The sequence below is a fragment of the Pterocles gutturalis genome, unplaced genomic scaffold, assembly GCF_000699245.1.
Source record: "Pterocles gutturalis isolate BGI_N339 unplaced genomic scaffold, ASM69924v1 scaffold8523, whole genome shotgun sequence".
NCBI lineage: Eukaryota > Metazoa > Chordata > Aves > Pterocliformes > Pteroclidae > Pterocles > Pterocles gutturalis.
The window spans coordinates 9,713-35,393 of NW_010118011.1; the positions used below are offsets into that span (position 1 = coordinate 9,713).

At 38.2% G+C, this 25,681-nt stretch overlaps 1 protein-coding gene across 1 annotated transcript in view; it reads left to right on the forward strand.

Annotated features, from left to right (window-relative positions):
- Positions 1 to 25,681, forward strand: part of PARPBP (PARP1 binding protein) — a 52,137-nt gene that overhangs the window by 8,481 nt on the left and 17,975 nt on the right. Inside the window, exons 3-6 of the mRNA XM_010076037.1 lie at positions 1,476 to 1,583; positions 3,137 to 3,307; positions 5,659 to 5,813; positions 20,819 to 21,002. Coding sequence (XP_010074339.1) covers positions 1,476 to 1,583; positions 3,137 to 3,307; positions 5,659 to 5,813; positions 20,819 to 21,002 — 618 coding nt within the window. The remainder of the gene's footprint in view (positions 1 to 1,475; positions 1,584 to 3,136; positions 3,308 to 5,658; positions 5,814 to 20,818; positions 21,003 to 25,681) is intronic.

Here is a 25,681-nt window from a genome sequence, read left to right on the forward strand (position 1 = left end):
CAGCTGCTCTTTGCTGTTGTCTTTGTACATCACTCTTTGCCAGAAATTGAACTGAAAAAATGAGCTGTATAGATTTGATAAGACTGAAGCAAAGCTTAGTGATTAACATGTCATGGAGTTTTGGTTGTATGTTGATAGGCACTCAAAATATTTTTAAAGGTTATCATACCACACTCTTAAAAGCAAAAACTTCCCTATACTACTTGTAGTTCCATATTAGATTTTTCCAGAAACTAGAAGAGGTTCAACTTCAGCCACTCAAGCAGCTCTGTTGCAGTTTATTGCAGCTCAGATGATCTTATGACACTGCATGTTGAGGCCATGCTCTAGGCTAGTGAGGTTGTAGTATGTATTCCACTCTTAGACTATTTAAGTCTTCTATGAAAAATGAATTTGATTAAATTCTGTTATTGGATAAAAATATATGTAAGTAGCAATTATGGTTCAAACAGAGGATTCCACATGATTTTATTTGGTTCTGTGCTCTCTAGAGCATGGAAGGTCAAAAGATAAAATATATTGATAATGAAAAAATTAATGAATGTTGGATTTAGATGGATATACTTCTAGCTTCTAATGAAAATTTAGAGAGGAGTTAGTTGTCTGCTTTCACTGCCCACTGTCTTGGCATTGCAGACTTAAGTTACTGTTTATTTCATCTTCTGAATTTGATACATGGTTAATTAGTCATTTTAATACGAGGGAAGCTATATCAGTAACTGAACATTAGCCGAACTGAGGTATGCTATGAACATACCATGAATTAGTAGTTACAGCGTGATTAAAACTGTTTAGCTTCCAGCCCTATTAAGAATGAAGAGCTTTCTCCATGAAAAAAGTGGTCAAATGTTGGAACAGGTTGCCCAGAGTGGATGCGGAGTCTCATCTTTGGAGTTATTAAAGACATGGCTCAGCACATCGCTGAGCAACCTGGTCAATCTGGTCCTGCTTCAAGCATGGGTTTATACTAGATGATCTATACAGGTCCCTTTTAACCTAAATTATTGTATGATTCTATGACAAGTAAGCTTGTAACCAGCTTGCCTACTTCCTTAAAGGTTCAGAGAACCTACATTCAAACACTTATTAGGCACAAAAGAGATTATAAGGAGAACTGAAGTTCGGGAAGGGCATGGAAACTGCAATTTTTTTTCATGGGGAAAATAGAGAACTTGGGTGGGTTGACGAGCTCTTCCTAAACATGGTGTAATATATGAGATGTTCTCCAAAACACAGGCAGTTGCTTTTTAGTGCATAACTGTTTGAGATATCTTTTTCTGAAGTTAATTTGAATCTTATACCTCATTTCTCTGATAAAACAGTTGTACTTTTTAAAGACTAAAACCAGAAGTAGGATGTAGGGGCTGCGCTCACCTAAAAACACTAGCAAACTGGCAGGCATAGTTTCACCAGGTTTTAATATTATGTTTGCTTTTTAGTCATCTTCATATTTAAGTTTAATCTTTTTATTAAAGGTTCAACTCTTGGAATTTATTTCTGGCATAATGAATGCAAAAGAAAATAATGGTTCTATTCTTTCTACTCCTACACGAGTCAACAAACAGGGCCAGGAGAATGTGAAGGTAAAAATTATTTCTCTCTTCTGTAATGTTCCTGATATACTGAAAACTTAAGATGAAATATAACATAGTTTCCTTTTCCAATTATTGATATTAAAATGTTGCTGGTTTAAAAACAAAAAAAACTCCAACCAACCAAAGCCCCCCAAAAAACCAAAAAAACCCCAGAACAATTGTATTCAATCTTATAGGTGTGTGTATGGGTCTAAGTGCAAAAACCTATATTCTGGAAGACAATCCTTTTATGACAGGTGCTTGATATAGACTTAATCTGCCTTGAAATACCAGGAAATAATTTTTTTCTACAACTACACCATCACTCAAAATTTTTCTTGACTAAGAGTTAAATGATTTGCCCAATGCTGCAAAGTGAAGTGGTAGGTGAAGTAAATTTCTTTGATTTAATTTCATTAGCTTGTACTCCCTTACATATGGAAGAAAACTGAATAGCCTCTGTAGTTGTAACTTCAGCAAAGCAAACAAGGTTTGTCTGTCCCAGTGGAGGACTTGAGGAATTTCTGGGAATACTGGATTCTTTTTTTTTTTTACCCTTTCAACACCCAAACCAAGAATCTCAGAATACTATATAGCAGTGCTTTGAATGCTGGAATTTTAGTAGTTTCCAGAATTGCTTTTCTCATGGTAAGTGGCAATTTCAATTCAATATTTGGGTACAACTAAAAGTATTTCTGAACAAGAAAATATTTTTTGAACTAAGATTCTTCTCTTGATAGCACTTCTGCCACTAACATAATGGCTTTCTTGCTGCTCTGACTTGTGTAGTGAGAAGATTCTTCCTCTTTTTTCATTCTCTTAAATCTGTCTTTTCAGACTGTCATACATACATGTATGGGTTTTTTTACTGCCTACGTTTTTGTTTTATGCATCCTGTTAAACAAGAAGACATTCCATAGCAAATGTAGGATTTCTCTTCTTTCCTTTTATTAGTGGTCTTTTTTCCACCATTGTTTATTTTGCTTGCAACAAAACTGTAAATTCTTCAGTTCAGGGGCTGTTGTTCTTATAGGGTCCAGAACAATGCTGAAATATAAGCAATTAGTGTTCTGTTTTGGTTTTGTGAGTAATAATTTATGTCAAAACTCAATCAGTGGAGTTTCAGTGTCTGAAATCCCTTGGGAGCTAAGGGATTACTGAATCTGGTGCAGAGCTGGTGAGATTTTTTTTATTTTTTTTTTTAAATCTTAACCTAATTGAAGTTAATGACAAATTCTTATGTGGTTTCGTAGTGCTAATATTTTGCCTTTGAAAATTAATATCTGTGAGGAGGTTTCTAAGTAGAAATTGACAGCCAATTTTAATAGCTAGAGATCCAACCCTCAAATGTTTTTGTGAATATTCAAGTACAGTATATGTAATTTCAACACATTAATCATGCTTGCTTTTGTCAGTACTTCCAGAATTTCCATACATCAAGTAGTATTTTGAAATTATGCAAGGTGAAATTCTTACTCTTCTAAAAATCATATTTGTATATATCTCATAGAAACATAATTTAGCAGCAGGGTGACCAATTTGTGCGATGCTTTCTTATACAGGTGAGAATCCTGGCAAAGAAGTGTGTTTGTTCGTATTTAAGCCTGTTGGTGAATTCTAAGGATGATCTGGCATTGGCTCATATTCTAAATGTTCCTGACAGAGGACTTGGCAGAGAAGCCTTCACGAACCTAAAACATGCCTCACAGAAGAGAGGAATGTCCATTTTCCTGGTATGTGTGTCAAATGAAGCTTGCTGTAGATCATAAGCAATGAAATTATATCTATAAATATAAAATGTTGCTTTAATCTCATATGCAAGACTGACATTTGTAACCCAAGTAAAATACCACCGTAAGCATGGTTGCTAGGTTGAAAAAACATGTGAAGAAATGGGTGCTTGCTTGGTCATGAAATCTGAAGATGCACAGAAAAATAACTGTGTGCATGTGGACCTCTAGAGCTATAAAATGTAAATCTAAATTGTAAAAACAGGCATTGAGACTGTTCATCCCAAACGGTGACTGAAATCCTGAAAAAGCTTACTATCTTAAACATGAATGTAAGATACGCTTTTTATTATTGCTCTTAAAATTTTGAAATCTTAGTAAATATTGTGAAGTAAGGTCGTGAGTATGCACATCAAAGAAAAAAGACGAAGAAAAGATGGCGTTAGACTAGATGTTGACGTTTGACAAATATCTCTAAAAGCGGTGAGATGGGGTTAAGTATGTATCACAAAGCAGTAGTAACATTAACAAACCTGAGCTACTAACAGTGCCTTACAATGTGTTTCAGTTTTAAAGTACTGTAAGTAAATGTTTTGGTTAAATAGTAAACCAGCATTTTTCAGTGCATTTGTTAAACTTGAGACATCTGGAACATCAAGTATTTCTGTGTACAAATTACTTTTCTCAGAGCAACCTGGTGACAAAACCCTGCCTTTGACATGTATGCTAGAATAGAGGCCAAAATTTGAAAGGGCAGTATTGCAGTTTTTTCAGCTTTGACACAGAATTTGGGGAGGGTAATGCTTTGAAGTCATTTGTGGCTTGATCCGTCTTGAAATAATCTTAAAGATGGGATGGATATGGGACATTCCCACTCATTTTATTCTCAAAGGCACAGAGCTGGGGAAAAAAAGTCAAGACAATAGTATACTCTTTCCTCAATGCCCTTGTATAGGAATATAAAAAGTGACAGTATCAATCTGCAGTGCTCACAGAGGCTTGTTGCTAAAGAATCTAGTTTGCTATGCGAGGTGCATTTATACTTACAGTAGTTACAGTCAGCACAGAGCCATCTCAAAAATAGTTGTAATAAGATAAGAATTCTTTTTCCAGAGAAACACTGTAGTCCCTCATTAAAAATAATCAAATTTTTAATGCACAGTGGCCTCAATGCCGACAACAGCAGACCAAGGAAGAACACTATGGGTATGTAACAGTCAGTGAAGCAGCTGCATTCTCAGATTTTCATGGTTGAATAAATATGAGAAATTTGTGAAATCTCATTTCCAGGATGAATTATTTTTGCTCCTAATGCTCTGTTAGCATTGTATTAAAAAAAAAAGGCATGTGTTTGGACTGGATTTATTACCTTTTCCTCACAGTTGCCAGAGGGGAAATTTCTCTACCATGTAAAGAAGTTGTCTTTTCTGGCATTTGTCTTCTAGAAATCCTACAAAGCCAGAGTATTTTTCCATTGGGAAGGCAAGGTCCTGTGAACTGTACTTGATCCCCAGGAAATCTTTAGCATAAAGGCAGGAATACTGGCAGATTTACTTTCCTTGCTAGAGTAATTCCAGTTGTACTCTTTCCAGTCCCAAGAGCTTTATGATTTAACAGTACAGCCTGAAATTAAAATTTATATGTAGAATTAATATTACTATATCTGTGTCAAGCCTATTGGATTGTTATCTTTCACCTCTCTGGAGAACAGCTAAGCTTTTTATTCTGGATGTTGCCTTAACATTTGAGGCGTTGTCCTCTAGGGTGTACTGCTTTTGGGTCATCTCTTGGTTTCAGTGTCTTTATATATGGAAACTTTCAGAACTGGATACCTGTGGTGATGGAAGCCTTAACTGTTGTAATTTTGCAGAAGCTTTGTGTATACTTTATTTTTATTTGTACCTCTGAAAATAAGTATACTACGGAAGTAAACTTTTACGTGTTCATGTAAAAATTGTTCTTGGGTCAAAGACAGCCCTCTGAATGTAAGTAGTTTTTGTGAGGTCAACAAGAGCATTTAAACAGCAGCAACAATGAAAAAACTCTATATCCCATGTTAATAAAGCTTTTTCTATTCTGTCAAAAGATCAGGGTAAATATTAAATTAGCTGGGTCATTTTCACTTGTGTTTTTTTTATGCTGCTACACTATTTAAGTATTGATCTTGCAAATATTTATGGTGAGATGTACAAAGCTTGCCATTAAAGTAGTCTTCTATTGGCTTCAATTAGATTATTTCTGCTATCAGCCATCTGTTATACACTGTTTGCATATCTGTAGGAGAGGCTCACTTCAACATGCGTACATTTCACATGTGTCTACAGTTTCATATTTCTGAATATTTCTCCCAATAGATGGCAACATCTTTTATTCGAACTGTAGAACTTGGAGGAAGAGGCTGTGCATCTTCATTATTTGATCCTTTAAGAGTTCACGTAAAGGGGCTTTCAAACTTTGTTAATTTTATTGACAAGCTGCAAGAAATTGTTGGTGAAATCTTAAATCCAAGGTAACAGAATTTGTTATATTTTTTGTCATGTTGAACATCTTTTTTTTTTCCTTATGTATGCATCTCAAAGAAGGGGAACAAAAGAAAATCTAATAATTTACTTGTAAACATTTACTCTGAAGTGTTGAATAACTTAGAAATTATTAGAAAATATAAATATTTGAAAAACAATTGGGATAAGCTTATGAATATTTGAGGTTATTCTTTGTATTACATTTTTCCCGAATCAATGTCTATATGGCTATTTGATTAGTTCCCTAGTTGTAAATGAACTTCCAAAAATTTCGGTCTTGTGGGTTTGGTGAGTACGTAACTGATCTGTGCTTTACTTCTTGCTTGTTAATTACTTCTTTTTTGTCATTTCACTGTATATACCCTTGTGTAAAGGAGTTGCGTTATTGCTGCTGACAAATGATGACATGGGTTATTTAGCCTTTCTTTTCTCTTCTTTTTAACTACGTAAGTGAAGCATGAGAATTATTTCTTAGGAAGGCTCTGGTGAAGTCACTGATTTTTGAATTTCTTTGAAGACCTGAAGTTAGTGTTTTGGGCAGGCTTATAAGTGTGAGATTAATTAGAGAAGTGTAAGTGTGTAATGCAGGAATTTGAATTGGTAAGTGCTGGCACTAGTACAAAGATAAGAACAATTTTCTTAAGCATTATAGAAGTTAGTAATCTTTTTCATTTATAATCAGTAACTTTTCTATACAAAACTTTAACAGATAAACTGTAATATTTCTGTCCTTGATACTAAAGAATCTTTTTTTTTATTTTGAATTGAGGCTAATCCACACAGTTGAAAAAATTAAAATGTTATAAGCAAACCATAAACATTTAAATTACTGTTCAGGTTGTATTGAAGCTGGAAATGGGAAGTATTTCTGAAGTTTTTGCAGTTTTTATTTTACTTTAAAATTCTGCTTCTCTGTTCTTTAATTTCAACATGCTGTCTGTGCTGGTGATTAAAGAAAACTTTTGACTCAAGGTCTAATGTATGCTTTTTTTTAATTTAAATTGTATCTGTAGCAGTGCGTTGATAAAAATAAGAAATGGAAAATCATTTATGTACATGAACTTACTTTTTAGGGTGGAAAGACCACTTTTTCAGGTATGTACAGTTAAGCAAAGTGTAACATGAAACAATAGATCTTGTTAATTACCCTTCTGTTTCAGGCACGTGAGAAAAATCAGAGTGGGATAGTTGCTGGGAATTATCAGTTTCTAATTGGGAGAATTCCTTAGAGCTTGGAAATTCTTTTTAGCGTTCAACTATTTATTCTGTTGCTTTCTCTTTTATTACTGTCACTGTACCTGTGTTCATTTTCCTCAGCACTCTGTTCCTATAGTTGTCATTCTGTATGGATAGTATGAGAATCTATTTCACTTTGGCATATAAATCTAATGTCAGGTTCTGATGTGTTCATTAGGTTGCATATATACATGTAGGTGTCATTGGTTGTATCACTGACCAAGAATGGAAGCTAGCTGTACTGTGGTGTTTCTAGAATCTCTTATAATCTATGTGGGCTTTATACATCATGATGTAAAATACTAGTATTGTTTATATATATATATATCTATATAATGCTCAGTGCTCATAGAAATATACTGATCTGTTGTCTGTCTTTGAAAGAATCTTCATTATTATACTGAAGTTCTCAAATGTTATAGGACTAGTATACAGCTTAGAAACTAAGGGTCACAACATCTGTGGACAAAAATATTTTTCTTAAGTGTTTGGTAAACAATATGAGAGGACTGTCTGTATGCCCTGCCTGTCATGTGACAGTTACGAATTCCAGAAGATGCAGTTTTACACAAGAAATTTGTCTAGTTCTGTTATTACTGTAATCTTAGGAGCAGAGGAAAAAAGCAACAGTGCAGCAACAGTTTCAGTTGCTTAGTCTTTAGAAGCCTGCTGAGAAATCGAAGAGCAAACTGGACAACCTCCCTGTGGTGTTGCTGTTTCTCTGGTGTAGGTATTAGCCAAGCTGCAAAAACAAGGTCTCAGTATTTGCTATGCCATAAGAAAAATGAAGTATTTTTGGTTGTTTACTTAATAATTAGAAGTCTTGTTATTTCAGTTTCATCTAGTTACAATGGAGTTCTTAAGAAATTTGAACTTGCATAAAATACAAAGTAGCCAAATAAATGCTGGGTCATTGTGGAACACATGTAGAAAAGAGGCTTTCTTCATCTGCCTGAGTCAAGTTCCTTTGTATTGGAAACCTAGAAACAGTGATAGGCAGTGCTTAAGACTGTTTTAAACATAGTAGGAGACATGGTGCAACAAAATATCTACTAACCTATGGAGAATAACAAAAATGTGTTTCTCATCTCCAAGTCATCCAGCTGAGAAAGTGACAGTAGATGAGATGAGGGGAGGGAAAGCTGTCTAAGAGAGTAGAAATTTAATGAAACCATGATGATTTGATTCCAATGTGGTGCAAAGTATAAGCGGATCTGGCAGTAGGAGAACTGGAAAGCTATAATGAACTTTGGTAGTTTCAAGGCATGTTAACTGAGCAAAATGAACATTTTTGCAAATCTCTACAATTCTGAAGTACTTGAAGTTTTCCTCTCCTCATTCTCCAGTTGTCTAAGATTGGAAGAAATCAGTAATCTTTCAAGATTCAGCAGCATGATCATTCCTTAAAGTTTGGGGATGCTGTAAAACTTGTAACACTAGAACTGTTTACAGATTCTGTACATATAAGACTTGGACAATGCTTATGCAGTACATGGAGAGCTTGGATGTTCTACTTTTTGTGCCTGTTTCTTGATAAGAAACACATCAATGTTGTATTTGTCAGTGAAGTAGGTGATTATTATACACCTGAGGATCTGGAAACTCTTTTCTGTTGGTGTAAATGAAAAAGTGCAGTATTAATCCATCATTCTGGAAATCGTTCCCTTTTAGGCCAGACAATAATGCTTCTTGCATCTGGAAAGAACTTATCCTATTTCTGGAATAACTTTTTTCAAGTTTGTAAAAGATATGTGTAACTTAAAACTGAATGATGGAAAGGCTTTTGTTTTATTGATTACTGTACTTCTTGGTTCATATAGATATATGTGTATATACATATATATATATTTAAAAGTCACCACTGATTTTGTAGAGTAGCAAATTTGGTAGAGGGGCAGTAAATTTTCTTCTTGAATTGGGCCCAGAGCTCACAGTAAGCATGGACCACTAGGTGACACTATTGCACAGCTCACATTAGTGTCTGTTTAAATCTAATGTTAGCTGAATTGTTTTATTCAACACATTTGAGCAAGTGTGATGTTTTGGAGTGGGTCTTCATTTCAGGTCCGTGAGCAGTCTTCTACAGTTAACTGTAGAAATTATACAGCTTGACATGTGGGTTAGTGCACTGAACTTTCCCTTGACAGGGAGAAATACTGTTTCTTATGTGTTGCTTTTGTGAAGCTGTGATTGCATCTGGAGATGCAGTAGTATTTTTGGGAGAGAAAGCATATAAGGCTTAATCTGGTCTTGTGCTGAATGTTTGAGTTATTTGGATGGTGTTCATGTAGCCCTGGAGTTTTGTGTTCTGAAGTTGCTAGAAAGTTGTGTGAGTGTATGCAAGACATTGTCTGTAGGACTCCTTAAACTTAGGATCATAGAATAATCTAAGTTGGAGAGAGCATCAGGATGTTTTTGGTTCAATACTCTGCTCAAAGCAGGCTCAATTATGGGGTCAGCCTAGGTTAACCAGGGCTTTTTTCACTCAATCTTTGAAAACTTCCAAGCACGGAGACAGCACAGTCTCCCACTTGGTAGTCTGTTCTGCTGCTTGAGTGTCCTCATGGTGAGAAGTTGTTTTGTGAAAAGCTGGGTTTTGTGGTTTTTTTTCCCCCTTTGTATCAAGTTGGGACCTCTCTTGTTTCAATTGATGCCTGTTGTCTCTTTCACTGCTAACATTAGGAGCCTGGCTTCTTGATTACCTTCTTGCAGGTGTTGGAAAGCTGTTAGTAGATCCCCCTGAAGCCATCTCTTCTCCAGACTGTTCTCTTAACTGCTTCTTACAGGACATGTCTCCCTGACCATCTTGGCAGCTCTCTGATGAACTTGCTCCAGTTTATCAGTGTCTTTCCTGGACTAGGGGGCCCAAAACTGGATGCAGTATTCTAAGTTTGGTCCAATAAGTGCTGATTAGAGAGGGATAATCACATTCCTCAGACTACTGGCTGTGCTACTGTTGATCCAGCCAAGGATACTGTTGGCCTTCTTTGCTGCCAAGGCACACCCCTGGCTCATGGTTAGCTTGCTGAACATGCACCAAGACTCTCAGGTTCTTTGACACAGAGCTGTTCCCCAGCCTGTATCATTGCAAAAACTTTCCAAGATTTTGGGTGTCCTGTTTAATTTTGTGTGGTTCCTGTTAGCCCATTCCTCCCATCTGTTTAGGTATCTCTGCATGGCAGCTTTGCCCTCAAGCATAATGACCGTTCTATCCAATTTGGTGTCATCTGCAAACTTGAGAAGCGTATATTTTTATCACCGAGTCACTGCCAAAGATATTTAAAAGGAAAAAACAGGCTCCAGGATAGACCCCAATGGCACTCCATTTGTTGCTGGCCTCCAGATACAGTACAACATATTTACTACCTTCTGAGTCTGATCATCCAACCAGTTTTTAACTTATCTAGTTGTCCATTCATCCAGACTGTAGCATCCAAACTTTTATGTTGAGTATTTGCTGATGGTGTTGAAAGCCTTGCTACAGTCAAGGTAAATGGTATCCACCATTCTGCCCTGGTCTGCAAAATCAGTCATTTTATTATAGAAGGCAAACAGATTGGGCGGGCATAATTTATGCTTGATAAATCCATGCTTACAGTTATCAGCCACCACCTAATCCTTCATGTGCCGAGAAATGTTTTCCTAGAGGACTTTTTACATTATTTTTTCAGGGAACAAAGTGAGGCTGATGAACCTGTGGTTTCCCAAACTGTCCTTTTGGATTTTTTTGCAAAAAAGATTTGTTTTTTTTCCATCAGGGACCTTCCCTGATCACCATGACCTTTCAAAGATGGTATAGTATAGCCTTATGAGGTCATCAGCCAGTCCTATTAGTGTTCTTGGATGCAGCCCGTTTGGTTCTATGGTTTTATATGAGCTCAATTTGGTCATGTAAACCCTGACTTGATCCTTATCCACTCCTGGTAATTTTCCTCTGAAAACTTTCTCTAATCAGAGACCTGGGAGACCGTTGTGGTGAAGACTGAGGCAAAGAAGGCATTGAGTACCTCAGTTTTATCTGTGTCCACTGTTGCAACATCTACTGCCTTTCAGCAAAGGTCCCTCATTTTCTTTGTTCAGCCTTTTAGTACAAAAGCAGCAGGTGAAGCTGCTTTAACATTCCTTGCAAGTCTCAACTCCAGCTGGGTTTTGGCTTTCCTGACAACATCCCTAAATGCCTGGGCAATGTTTCTGGATTATTTCTTTGTAACCTCTCCCTTCTTCACCATTCTGTGTAAAGCCTTTTTGCGTTGAAGCTCTGTCATCAGTTCACTGTTTAGCCAAGATGGTCTACTGATATTTCTACACGTTTTCCTGAGTATTGTGACAGACTATTCTTGTACTTGTAATGTGCTGTCATTAATAACATCTCAGCTTCCTCTTGTCCTATCACTTGTTACTTTAGAGAAGAGGCCAGCACCCACCTCACTACACCCTCCTTTCAGGTAGTTGTAGAGAGTGATGAGGTCTCCTCTCAGCCTCCTCTTCTCTAGACTAAACAACCCCAGCTCCCTCAGCCACTTCTCATAAGACCTGTGCTCCAGACCCTTCACCAGCTTCGTTGCCCTTCTCTGGATGTGCTCCAGCACCTCAATGTCCTTCTTGGGGTGAGGGGCCCAAAACTGAACACAGGATTCAAGGTGCAGCCTCACCAGTGCCGAGTACAGGGGCACAATCACTTCCCTAGTCCTGCTGGCCACACTATTTCTGATGCAGGCCAGGATGCCGTTGGCCTTCTTGGCCACCTGGGCACACTGCTGGCTCATGTTCAGCTGGCTGTCAATTAGAAAAAACATTGGTTTTGCTTTAAAGACGCAGTTACTGCTCTGTTAAGAGCATTTGTATTTTTTCTTAGATAGATTTTGTCCTGCTCTTCTACCCAGGTAGATAAAACTCTAGTTGACATCCTGCTTCTTTGGATTTGAGAACTGAATTGGATCGCTACTCTCTTTGCATAGTTCTAAATTCAAAAAATATGTGTTCAGTTCTTATCAAGTTCTAAAACAGCTTCCTAAATACATAACAGAAAAAGGCTGTGATCACTTCCCACTCCATGATTACTAGGTGTTTGTAATCTGTTTTAAGACATTTGTTCCTAATATGTAAGTTAGCTGTATATTTGTCATCTATTTTTCACCTCTGTTAGAGAAGTTGAAATGAATGAATAAAAATGTTGACCTTAGTATAATAGAATTTTGATGTATTCTTTCTGTTCTTGGAATAGGAGCCAGGAGTCTGTTCTGCTTTTTATCAGGTTTTGAATGTTGTCCATGTCCTCAACTCTATTTTTTTTCTTCTGTATGCTACTTTAGTCTTTTCCACATAAGTGTTTCCAGAAAATAAATAAAAGTGCTTCTGCATCATATTAACTTTGCACATGAGCTCTTCTTACAGAACTGGGGCCTCTTGCTGATGTAATTTAGATTTTAGGTAACCAGAAGAGCTTGTTTATGTGATAATTCCAGTAAGAAGAAAATACACAAGGCATGCAATTAGTTTCTTATAAATTAGTTACCTCAACAGAAGATGGTTTGATAAGGAAAATGAGATAGTACCTGAAAGGAGGGTGTAGTGAGGTGGGTGCTGGCCTCTTCTCTAAAGTAACAAGTGATAGGACAAGAGGAAATGGCCTCAAGTTACACCAGGGAAGGTTTAGGCTGGATATTAGGAAAAATTTCTTCACTGAAAGAGTGGTCAGACATTGGAACAGGCTACCCAGGGAGGTGGTTGAGTCACCATCCCTGGAGGTGTTCAAGAAACGTGTATATGTGGTGCTTAGGGACATGGTTTAGTGAGTTAGGTGGTGTTGGGTTGGACTTGATGATCCTTGAGGTCTTTTCCAACCCTAATGATTCTATGACTGGGATGCAGATGATGTAAGGCAAAAGGATTCAAGTGGGCAGAAGATCTGAGAATGTATTTAGTAGAAGCAGCCAGTGACAGAGGATATGATTTATACAATGCCTAGTTAATGGGTAGAGTTTTATGTTGTACTATTTTTTTTTTTAAGCACTGATGCAAATAAGGCATTTTTAGCATGGGATTAACTTTATCTTCATGCAGACATCTGTTTTTCTCTGGCTACAAGACAGGTGAGATGAATCACACCTGAACTGTCTAGTCTTCTTTTAGTGCTGGTTCACGCTGATGATGCTAAGCCATTCCTTTTGTCATTTGATCTAAAATGTTTGAACTTGTTAATTAAAACAAAAAAAAGAAAAAAGAAAAAAGCTAATTGAATATTGTCAGTAAAAGTAAATGCTTAGAGGCTGCCAGTGAAGTTACATCGCCCAAGATGCATGCATTAGTGTAGTCTTTAATTGTGCAATCACATGTTTTCCCCTCACCAACCCACCTGGCAGTCCTGGCTTTTGTGGATAGGAAATGAGAATAAATGGAGACTCTGTAATGGAACACGGTAGCGTTTGTTGGACCCTTTCCAGCTGCTGAAGCAAATGAGGAATAGTGCAGGCCATCAAAGAAATTAAAGGATACTTGGTCCTAGATCTCTTCTGCTGTGGACTTACTATGGAATACTGGACGGACATGCTGATGGTCATGTTTGGACTTTGCTGGGTCCACTCAGTGGAAGATCACCACTGTACTGTTAGATCCAGGCTTTTTTGTGTCTAAACGTTCCCTGCCAGACAGCAGAAGGTGATTGTTTCTAAATGGTTGGGTTTTTTAGCATTTATAGTTACTCTGATGGACTCTCTTTTGTTATTTCTAACACAGATAAAAATAGCAGTGGGTTTTCTAGTTGATGTTTCTTTCAGTTCATATTTTTTGAACAAAGGAATATTGTTGCATGTGACTCTGAACAGAAGATTGTATTATTAGCATTTTTAAAAAAAGCTGTTTTACATTTTCCATGGGGGTAACTGACAGATGTTTTCTACTGACTGGATTTGATTAAAGACTTCCTTCAATATGATTTAAAAGATCATGGGTATGAGACTGAAGCACTTTATCCTACACTCCTTAGTGTCAGTCTCCTATGATCTAAATGAAACACCAGAGAAGGCTTGTTAGCAGGCATCCTCACTGGAAAGGCACAAGGTCTCTTCCAGTTTTCTATTGCCTTAAACAAGTGGCATTGCTTTGTTTAATGTATCAAGTTCATTCTTGAATTCAGTTATGATTCTTGCTCCTCTTTCAGAATTAAGAAGAATTAAGTTCTTAACTTTTGCTACTTTAAAATTATCTGAAGACAGATAACTTTGCCCATGTAATTCCATATTCAAAACAAACCTTTGCTGCCTTTCTAGCTGTTAGGAACTGCAAGGTGGATAATGGTTTTTGACCTTATTCTGTTCAGAGAAACATTTTTTTTTTCTAGTACAATGCCAGATATTTTCAAGTTTAAGTGCAACTGCTTTTCTACGTAATATAAACCTATGAAAGAATAATATCAGACCAATCTGCCATAGGATCTCCTTTTTGTACAAACAACCAACCAAAAAACCCCATAACCCCATAAAAAATGCCAGAGAAACAAAAACCACTTTAAAAATCACAAACAAAAACTAAAACCAAAACAAAGAACCCCCCAAAAATCCAAGTTTCATTTTTCCTTTTATTGTCATGCTTTTAGTTAATCTTTTTAAACCTCACTAACAATAAAGTGAATCTGAAGCTGCTCAGGTGACTTATTTGATTACTTTAAATAGAACTATTGTATTTGTTGTTGAATTAATTTCTAGTTTCATGTTCAGGAAGGTTATTTCTTAGTGTGTTTTTTTTTATTTGTTGAATTGTCTTTTCTGGGAAAAGGATGATACTCTTTTTACTTTAGAAAGGACTCTATAAACATGGACAGAACCTTGCCCATCTTCATTTATGCTCTAGATGGCATACATGAAGAGATTAAGAGTGCCTCTCTACTGAGACTGACTTGCCTGTACTTTTTTTGAAACTGCTAGATAGGGTTAATTAGGGCTTTCTGTAGTAAGCTTTGAAATAGCATGAAATAGCACAAATGATATGGATTCAACATTTTATAAATATATTCAAGACTAATAAAACAAGCCTCACAACATAACTTATTTTGTTATGTCACCTCCTGATGTAAAATGGCATAAGCTATGGCACAGTGTTTCAGTACTAATCCACACACATTAGATCAGCATTTTTTTGTCCTGGCCTGTTTGTATAAATTCTAGTTGAAGTATGAATAAACTTTTCCTTTTCTTTGTTCCAGTTAGTATTGTGTATATCTGATGGTAGACTGGGACTCTTTCCTGGAAAGAAGGAATATGGGGAGAAAAAGAGCTTAAATGAACTTTATTTCTAATAGCAAATATCCTTAGTTGGCGTTGGGTAGTAGAGGCAAAAAAATAAACATGGCAAATGTGTTTATCACAGGTTTGTTTTTTTTTTTTTTCTCAGTGAAAAGCTACAAGGCAATCAAGTTGCTTACAGAGCATAATATTTAAATTAAGGGCATGATTATCTTACTTAACTGATGCCCAGTGCTGTATGTATAATCGTTTCCTTCCAGCATATATGCACCTACATGTATGTAAAATGCATGGAGATTATAATGATGTAGGTAAGCTCAAGATATCTGTAGACAGAAAGGACTGAACCTGGCTTTCAAAGACAACTTCAGTCAATCCCTTCACTTGCTTATTTGTCTTGGAGTTGTAGATTCAGTGCATTATTTATGTAACAGGTACTGCTCATTTAATATAATGCTTTTCTCATTTGAGGGTATTATTTTGGAAAGTGTCCATTTAGGGCTGAGGGAAATAAAGCGGTTTGTCAAGAAGCAGCAGGAGACCTGGCTACAGTTCCTATATGCATCTCTGAGACAGGACCTTTCTTCAGCAGTGATCTCTTCTTACCTTTTGACAACTTGCACTGGATGATTTCTCCCCTTCCCCCCCGGCCCCACCTTGAACTTTTCGTTCTTCTGTGGTTAGACTGAATTGTGGTTTTTTGGAGCAGAGATACACCAGCATCCTTTTAACTTTTTTGGGTTTTTTTTTGTTTTGTTTTTAAATCATGGTTTAAGGCCACCCTGCAAACTAAGCACCATGGCAGCATGGAGGCCTCCTGCTAGCAACCTGGTGGGCTGAGGGGAGGACAGGGAGGGTTCACTCACCACTTATGGTCATGGGCAAGAAACAGACTTGACTTGGGAAAACACAAAACCAATTTAATTTGTTAACAGTCAAAACCAGAGCAAGATAATGACAAAGAGAACTACATCTTAAAAAGTCACCTCTTCCCCACCCCGCCCTTCTTCCCAGTCCCAAAAGTTTTGTTCCCAATTTCTCTACCTTTTCCCTACCCAGCAGCGCAGGGGGCAGGGAATGGGGGTTGCGGTCAGTCCATCCTGTGTTGTCTCCGCCGCTCCTTCCTCCTCAGGGGAGGCTCCTCACAGTCCTCCCTGCTCCAGCGTGGGGTCCCTCTCACGGGAGAGTCCTTCACAAACTGCTCCAAAATGAGTCCTTTGAGTCCTTCCTACGGGCTGCAGTTCTCCTCTAACTGCTCCAGCATGGGGCTCTTCCACATATTCACGGCCTCCTTCGGGCACAGTTCCTTCTTCCAGCGTGGGGCCCTCCACGGCTCCATCTCCATGAGCTGCAGGCGAGCTCTGCTCTCCATGGGCTGCACGGGGACAACGTGCATCACCAGCTCTTCACCACGGGCTGCGGGGGAATCTCTGCTCCGGCACCTCCTCCCTCTCTCTTCTCTTCACCAACCTTTGTGTCTGTGCAGTTGTCTCTCTCACACCCTGCTCCTCTCTCTGCTGCAGGTTCTTTCTCTGTCTCCTGAGGAACTCCCGGCTCTCGGACGGGGGCTGTGCTGGGTTGGCTGGGCCATGTTGGGGGCTGAGCAGGCAGCTGGCAGGCAGCTGACTGGTGAGATGGACTGTCTGGGCCCTGCCTGGGGGCCACACCTCTACTTCATGCACTGTGGCCCTCTCTTAAATGTGTCATTTGCAGAGGTGCTGATGGGCTCAGCCTTGGCCAGAGGTGGGTCCGGCCTGGAGCTGGGCAAAATTTAACAGTTAGTTGCGGGAGCCATCACTTCTCGCCCTTCCCCTGCTACCAAACAAAACCCACCACACAAAGCCATAAAATTTTTTGAAACTGTCCTTTCTAAGATCTGGATGGTTCTTCACATGGTGACTTTTCTTTTGGCTAAGTGCATACATTGTGCTTAAATTTCTGCAAAGCACAAGTTTTTCTGTTTAACCAAGCCTGAAAATTTAGTGTGAATCAAATAATCTTTAATCTAGAAAAGTTAAAACCGAGGATTGTGTGAAAATATTTGGTTTTGACCTGGAAAAAAGTCAAAAGAAGTTTCAAGTTCACTTCAGGTTTTCTAAGTTATTTATGGGAGTCTTGTTCAGCCAGAGTAAGCCAAAACAGCAAGATCTCTGGCCCAGTTCCCTCCCTGTATTTTAACAGGAAACAATATAAACAAAGTAGTTTTCCTCTGACTCAATTTCTGTTCTTACCTATCCCTGCCCACTTACTTCATGTTTTATGAGTGTAGACACACAGTTTCGTTTGATGGAGGTTCTCCCAACTAGAATTCTAAAATTAATCTTCAGAATTTAATGTGTACAAAATAAACCTTTCTTTCAATTTGAAAGGTATCCTTTTAGGGTAAGTAGTCAGGAGCATGAAGGAAGCCAGTAAGCATGGAGTCAGTTGGAGTCATCTCACTCTTGGCTATGTCACCTGGAGTAATAAAGCCATTGCCACTGCTTTGGGGTTGTATTTTTTTTTTTTTGGCAGAACTGTGATTTGCAGCATCATAGATGTATCTAAAAATTCTGCTGCAGATGCCAATAGCAACTCAAGAGTTCATGGCGTGTGACTAGGTATGCAGTGATTTTATACAGTTCATGATAGTTAAAACTATTAGTGTCTGTGCTAGATAGACTGATGTTAGGTTATACTCAACATGCTGCATGTCTGCTTTGATTTGGACTATAAAGGTAATTCTTAGGAAAAAATTTTTTTAAAAGGTGAAGCTTCAATAATTCTGCTGTTAAAGGCATGATTTAACAGGCTACCCTTTTTTAGGGTTGGCTATCCTATATAATTATTATTCAATTTTTATCCAATTATTAAATGTTGCAGGAAAGTGGCTAGTGGTTCTTAAGTCTGTAAAAAGAAACTGTAGATTAATTGGAAAGGGAAGATGGATTGTTGCAATAGATCATGAAGCAGATTGACTACAAAAGAAAAATACTTAGAGCAGGAGTTCAGAACAAACAGAATTGCTTTTCTTGCTTTTGCCTGACATTATAGTTAGGCTTTATAAGACTTAAAAAAAAAAAATCTGTCAGGAAATCAGTCTCATAGCTGAACTTAACATTGTAAGCATATCTAGATTCCTTGAAAATTTTTTGTCAAAAGCCTGGTGAGGAAAGCTGGGGGTTTTTACTTGTTTTCATTTAATTTTTTGAGTCACTGCTGTCACTACAGAGAATCTATGTCACTTTGTGGATATGAAATGTGGTTGTAAATCTTCAAAAGAAGGGTCCACAAGTATAGGATCTTGTCTCCAACACTGGCAATAAATACGTGCCCTGTAAGAACAGAGAAAATGTTTATGATACTTCTCCTGAGTGCTGTCTGAATCTCTGATTTCAGTTCAGGGTATTTTTGGCACACTGTTCTACCTGTTTCTCCTGGGACTTGGGTTTTTGGTGGGTTTTTTTGGTTTTGTTTTTAAAAAGGGAATGGGTCCTTTGTGCCTCTTGTTATGATTTTGTTTCTCCCTTTATTCTTACATGCATTGTCAGCTGTTATTCAAAGGTGAAAATACCTCTGTATCTGAAAAAGTAAAAGCAGGGGAATCAGGGCTTAAAAAAAAAAAATCTATAAATTAGAGCTAAAAATAAAATATAGGTTGCCACACTCTGAAAAGGTTGAGGAAAATAAGCAGAAAGAGAATTAAATTGAAAACTAAATGTCATCGGGAAATAGTGAAGTCCTTATATGTATGTGATGTTAAACAGAAGATAAATCAGTGCCTGTTGGGTTGAGTGCAATCTTGATTATAGTAAACTTTGTTGGTCTGGATGATGGGTTCATGTTCTGGGAAGACTGGAGAATTGATGATAGTTTCCAAACAGCATGCAACTTCAAAAAGCTTTTGGGAAGATATGCATTATGATGTAGGAGAGCTGAGTGGTTCTTGTAATGCTCTTTTTATTTGCCCAAACTCAAGCAATGGTAAAACATAGTCTTTCACTTACTGTTTTGTGTAGGTGCTGGGCAAAATTATTAGTTTTTTAACTCAAGGGTTTTATTCTGTCTTTCACTAAATCTTCATTAAAATAGTCAAGACACATTTGCTGTCTCAATACAGTTTTTTATCATCTCTGAGAAGAGATCTGTGATCCTCTAGCTAATTTACTTAACCTGGTTCATAGTTTTAGTTTGTAGTAGTGCCTCATGACTAGCAATTCTTAACCTTCATACCTCCATATGGCTTTTGTACCTACTGATTACACATTGCACTTGCATTGAAAAATGAGCAATTCACTCCTAACACTTGAATTTTCTGTTCTTGTGGTGGGACTATGCTCACTCTCATTATAAGCTGGAAGTTATTTTATTAATTTTGAGCAGCATTGTTCAGGGCAGCATTTTGAGCCCCTGGGTGGAAGGATGCACTTATAAATGGCCAGTGGAATTCTTGGAATTGTAACTGCTTCTTCTCATTCACCAGATCTGGGGTAAATCTTGCACTGTTGCAAGAGCCTCAGTCCCTGTAGACATTTTTTGGACACAAATGTTCAGATTTTCTTGTGATTCTTCAATAAGTGATCGTTTTTTTTTCTTACCTACTCAGGATAATGGGGTCTACCTGGCAACCTGTTATACTTCCATTTTTATAGAATACGTGGATCTTGCGAGTGTGAGGGAATCAGACATGGTGTAGTTCTCTCAGTACTGCATGTTGGAGCATCATCTGTACAACTGTAGCTGCTAATCACTCAAGAGTTTTTCTGGGGAGAGACCTGGTAGTTCTAATCCAAATGTGATCCCAAAAGTTGTCTATCATACATGTGATGTAGATGGTTCAAGATACAGGACCATGAAATGAAATTAACATAGTTAAGGTGTTCTCACAAATGTCGTCTTATCTTTCTATAAGAAGTGCTGAAATAAAGCCTCTATATCAATCAGATTCAAGCATTTATATTTTTGATGTCAAACTGTATGGACATTTCATAATTGAACTGCTAAGTTATTTTCTGTAAGCATTTTTTCTAGTCGATGAAAAAAGAGATTAATAGTGTGTGCCTTTATGGCAAACAGTGATGTTAATCTAGTCTAATTACTATCTATTTAAATAAAATTGAAAGTGGATTGATATTTTGAAGTAATTTCGTGAAGCACAAAAGACTCAAAATCTAATAGTCTGTTAAGCTGGAATGCCTGTTCCAGTGAAATATTTTGTTTGCACTTAACAGCTTATGAGGAAAACAGTAACTGTAGGTTTAAAGAAGTCACTTTTCTTTCAACTTTTATGGAGAAGTTCGTTTTGTGTTGCAGCTTAGAGTATTACTAAATGCTGAATTCATTACCTTTCCTTATAATTTTTTTTTTAGCAAGCTATTATGTTGGACAATACTTCTACACTGCTGTTTGATTTAAAAGATCAAAGCTGTTCTCTGAAGAGTTTTGATTAACTGTGAGGACTGGCTATGTTGAACACTAATAGGTATACTAAAGTGCTGCCAAGATTAATGTAGAGATGACCCTGTGCCTATTTTCAGAGTTGCAGGGGGGCAAATTCTGTCAACAGTGAAGATGCATTTGATAAAAGGCCGAAGCAATGGGGATCCTTTCTGTCAGGCAGTAGAGGAAGTTGTACAAGATTTGGATTTGAAGATTAAAAACATTATCGATTCACAATATGAAGTCTTGACTGCCAGCACTACTGGATTCAGTCCAGCACGGGTAATGGGACTTCTTTTGTTCTTTTTACTATTTAGCTTTACAAGAAAGCAAATGTCTTCTCCTGTTTTGTTTCTTTTATTTTTTAAAGGACTTTATACAGAGTATTATATTTTCGTAACAATACAGAGCAGTGTCATTTCCTTTACACTGTGGTTTTAAACTTGTTGAAAGCCTTATACTTGGGGATTACACTGTGTATTTCAAAAATATGATTTACTTAAACTAAACTTCTTACCTCAAAATTGTAAATAAAATACTCTTCAAAACTTAAATTTTTCATGCAGTTGTTGTAGATGTACTTATAATTGTCAGGTTGGCCACTGATTTCAAGGCAGTAGAGCTATAACAAATTTCCAAACAAAAAAACTCATGAAAGTGGAAATAAGTTTTCAGAACATGTATCAGTACTTTTCATTAAAATACACAGGCTTTAATTAGCTCGGCATCAAGTATTTCTGATGGTAAGGCATTCAAAATAAGGTTAAATATGAAAGAAGTCCAAAACATGGTGAAGAATGGAGTGGGATGGGAATAAAAATAAACCCCCAAACAATCAAAGTGTGAGGTTTTTTTTCTCTTTTAGTATTTTAAGACACTAATGAAACTATCATTTATTTTAGTTTCATGGAGGGAACTTTACTTTGTTGATCTACAATGTCTGATGTAATTTATTTTTTTCTAGGAAATTTTTTAAAGCTTCTAGACACTTTGAATGTGTGCATATTGTTAGAATGCTTCATTTTGTGAAATCACTGGAACTACCCCATAGTAATATAAGATTTTTAACAAATTTTAATCAGACTTCCACTATGCTTTTTCTTTTCTATGAGAGCTAACCCTAGTGGCTCATTAAACTGGTTTAAATGTGTGTTTCCAGTGAGCACTTGGAGTATGTATTTCATCCTCATTTTCCTGTTTCCCCTGAATGTTTCGTCACTGTATTTCTTTGTTTGCCTTTCATATCCTTCTATTTCTTTCTATTCCCCATCTGAAAAATTGATCACCATTGTCAGTTCTGTCTTTAGTTACTTATGTTACTGATAAAATTTTTAAAAATTCAGATCATTATAAGCCAGGTAAAACTTTTATTAAAACTTCATTCTTCAGAGAAATTAATAAAAAAATTGCTTTTCCAAAATGGTTCGTGTTTCTCACTGTTCTCTGTAGGTCAAGTTCATAGCCTCATGACTCTGTAGAAATGCTTACTGGTATCCTTGTTGAGGAAGAAGATAGCAAAGATGGTTGTATCCTGATGTTAGGATATGTGGTTAGGTACTTCAATCCAATTAGAGTAGTGTGGAGTTAATATTCTTCTCAAAATGGAAACCTTGGGGCAGCTTATGAACCTGATATTACTGTGAGACTACAGTTCTGTGTTGAAGCTTTTGCCAATTCTTGAGTTTAGGTTGATTGTTGGAACATCCCATCTACTTGTGGGTGGGCAGATTCTACTATAGCTCTCCTCAATGAGGAAAGTTGAGTACATAACAGAGGATGAGGGGCTTTAAGCTCATGCTTTTCACTGTACTCACTACAGTACATCCATACTCACCGTAGTATGGATGTAACTAAGAGCCATCAGAGATGACTGGTCTGGGTGTGACTGATGTGCCATTTGGCTTGACAAATCTAGTGCTGCATTGGGTTGACATTGGGTTTACATGGCAAGGTTTGAGTAGTGGGGAGGGCTGCATAGGTGGCTTCTGTGAAAAGTCACCAGAAGTTGCCCCCATATCAGACAGAGCTAGTTTCAGACAGCTCCAAGATGGACATGCTGCTGGCCAAAGCTCAGCCAATCAGAAATGGTCGTAGCGCCTCTGTGGTAATATATTTAAGAAAGAGTAAGAAAATGCTGCACAACAGCAGTTGGGAGAGAAGAGTGAGAATACCTGGGAAAAACAACTCTGCAGACACCAAGCTCAGTGAAGAGGGAGGGGTGGAGGTCTCCAGGCACTGGAGCAGAGATTCCCCTGAAGCCAGTGATGTAAGACCATGATGATGTAGGTCATCCCTCTGCAGCCCATGGAGATCCACAGTGAAGCAATTATCTACCCTGTAGCCTGTGGAGGACCCCATGCCAGAGCAGGTGGATATGCCCCGAAGGAAGCTGTGACCCTGTGGAGAACCCACGCTGGAGCAGGTTTCTGGCAGCAACCATAGTCCATGAAGAGGATCCCATGCAGAAGCAGGTTTTCTGGCGGGACCTGTGACCTCATGGTGGACCCATGATGGAGCAGTCTGTTCCTGCAGGACTGTACCCCATGGAAAGGACTTATGCTGGATCTCTTCTTGAAAAGCTACAGCCTGTGGGAAGGAGATGGACTGGAGAAGTTCAGGAAGAACTGTACCCCATGGGAGGCATCTTACACAGGAGCAGAGGAAGAGCATGAGGAAGGAGTAGCAAGAGACAAAACATTAGGAACTGACTGCAACTGTCGTTCCCCCATCCCTCTGTGCCACTTGGGGGAAGGAGGTAAAAGAGTTGTGAGTGAAGTTGAGTCTGGGAAGAAGGGAGGGGTCCTATTCTGATTAATTGTCAATTAATTGCATTAATTTCCTTCAGTCAAGTCTGTTTTGCCTGTGATGGTAGTTGATAAACGAACTCCCTGTCCTCATCTGAACCCCATGAGCTTTCCATCGTATTTTCTCTCCCTGTCTTGTTGAGGAGGAGGTGTGATAAAGCAGCTTAGTGGGCACCTGGCAGCTAGGCAAGATCAACCCACCACAGTCCTTTGTGGTGCCCAATGTGAGGCTTGAGGAATTAGAGTTAAGGACATTGTTGGGAGAGGTAATGGACAAAATGGGGGCTGAACATGGCTAGAGAGCAGAATAAGTGTAGGGACTTTTTTCTTTTTGTAATTGTGATGAAGGGACAAGGGGTGGAGTGTAAATTGTCTACCTTTGTCAGTGTTGCGGTGATGCTATTTTGATTTTGGTGTGGGGAATTATTTTTGTTGATACAAATGAAGATTGTAAGATGAATGTGTATTTTAATGATAGTACTTAAATATGTGATTCACAGAGTTGAGGGGTAGAAAACGGTGCTTAGACAGATGTTAAGAGACTGATATCAAATTGCACATTTTGGCAGAGCTTGGTGTGGAAGAACATTTTACCAAGCAGATAGAGGGGTAGGTTAGCATTGATAGTTAAAGAACAAACCAAATTAAACAAAACGGATAAAAAACCCATAAGTTTTTGAAATGAATTTTTGCTGTATAAGAAAATTTGAGCATATGTGTTGATCCATTAAGATCTTAGGACAGCAAAGATTAATGGTCTGTGCTGAGTTTCACATATAGGTTGGGTTTCTTTGTTGTGTTTTGTTTTTTACTTTATGAAGAAACAATCAAACTCTGATGCTATAATTTTTCGGAAAAAATTTTCTCTATTCAGAATAAATTCTGGTTTGGATAGGATGTTATGTTTTTTCATATGTAAGAGGTTGAGTGAATTTCTTTGAGTGCAAATGTAAAATAGGATCTTAACTATGGAGCTGAAAGTGCTTCCTCCACTAGCTCCTGGGAAGGCTGCTTCCTCGTAAAATGTACCTGAGAAGAGTTAGTTTGTTAGAAAAATATTTGCTTTTCTTCTTGCAGTGGTAGTTTTCTTCCATCATTGCTCAGTTTTCCTGCAACTACCTGTTTCATAAGAATCTAGAACGCCAGGAGAAGTTATTACTTTATGCATCAGGAAGCACTACTTTGTGTTGAAACCTGCACAAGGATCTAGTAGGAATTATGATTAATTTCTTCCTGAGAAAATTGCTACTACAAATGGAATCTGGCTGGTGTTTCTGGAACTGGAGACAAGTGCCGAGTGGAGTTCCTCAGGGGTGGGTATTGGGACTGGTGTTGTTTGACATCTTTGTGGGAGACGTGGACAAGGGGATTGAGTGCACCCATGACACCAAGCTGTGTGGTGCGGTTGACACGCTGGAGGGAAGGGGTGCCAATCAGAGGGACCTTGACAGGCTTGAGAGGTGGGCCCATGCGAACCTCATGAAGGTCAGCAAGGCCAATTGCAAGATCCTGCACATGGGTTGGGGCAAACCCAAGCACAAATACAAGTTGGGCAGAGAATGGATTGAGAGCAGTCCTGAAGAGAAGGACTTGGGGGTGCTAGTAGATGAGAAGCTGAACATGAGCTGGCAATGTGAACTTGCAGCCCGGAAAGGCAACTGTGTCCTGGGCTGCATCAAAAGAAGTGTGACCAGCACGTCAAGGGGGGAGATTCTCCCCCTCTACTCCACTCTTGTGAGATCCTCTCTGGAGTACTGCATCCAGCTCTGGAGTCCTCAACACAGGAAGGACATGGACCTGTTAGAGCAAGTTCAGAGGAGGGGCACAAAGATGATCAGAGGGCTGGAGCACATTCCCTGTGAGGACAGGCTGAGAGAGTTGGGGTTGTTCAGCCTGGAGAAAAGAAGGCTCCGGGGAGACCTTATAACAGCCTTCCAGTACTTAAAGGGGTCTACAGGAGAGGTGGGGAAGCACTCTTTATCAGGGAGTGTAGTGATAGGACAAGGCGTAAGGATTTTAAGCTGAAAGAGGGTAAATTTAGATTAGATATCAGGAAGAAACGTTTTCATGTGAGGGTGGTGAGGCACTGAAAGAGGTTGCCCAGAGAAGTGGTGGATGCCCCATCCCTGGAGGTGTTCAAGGCCAGGCTGGATGGAA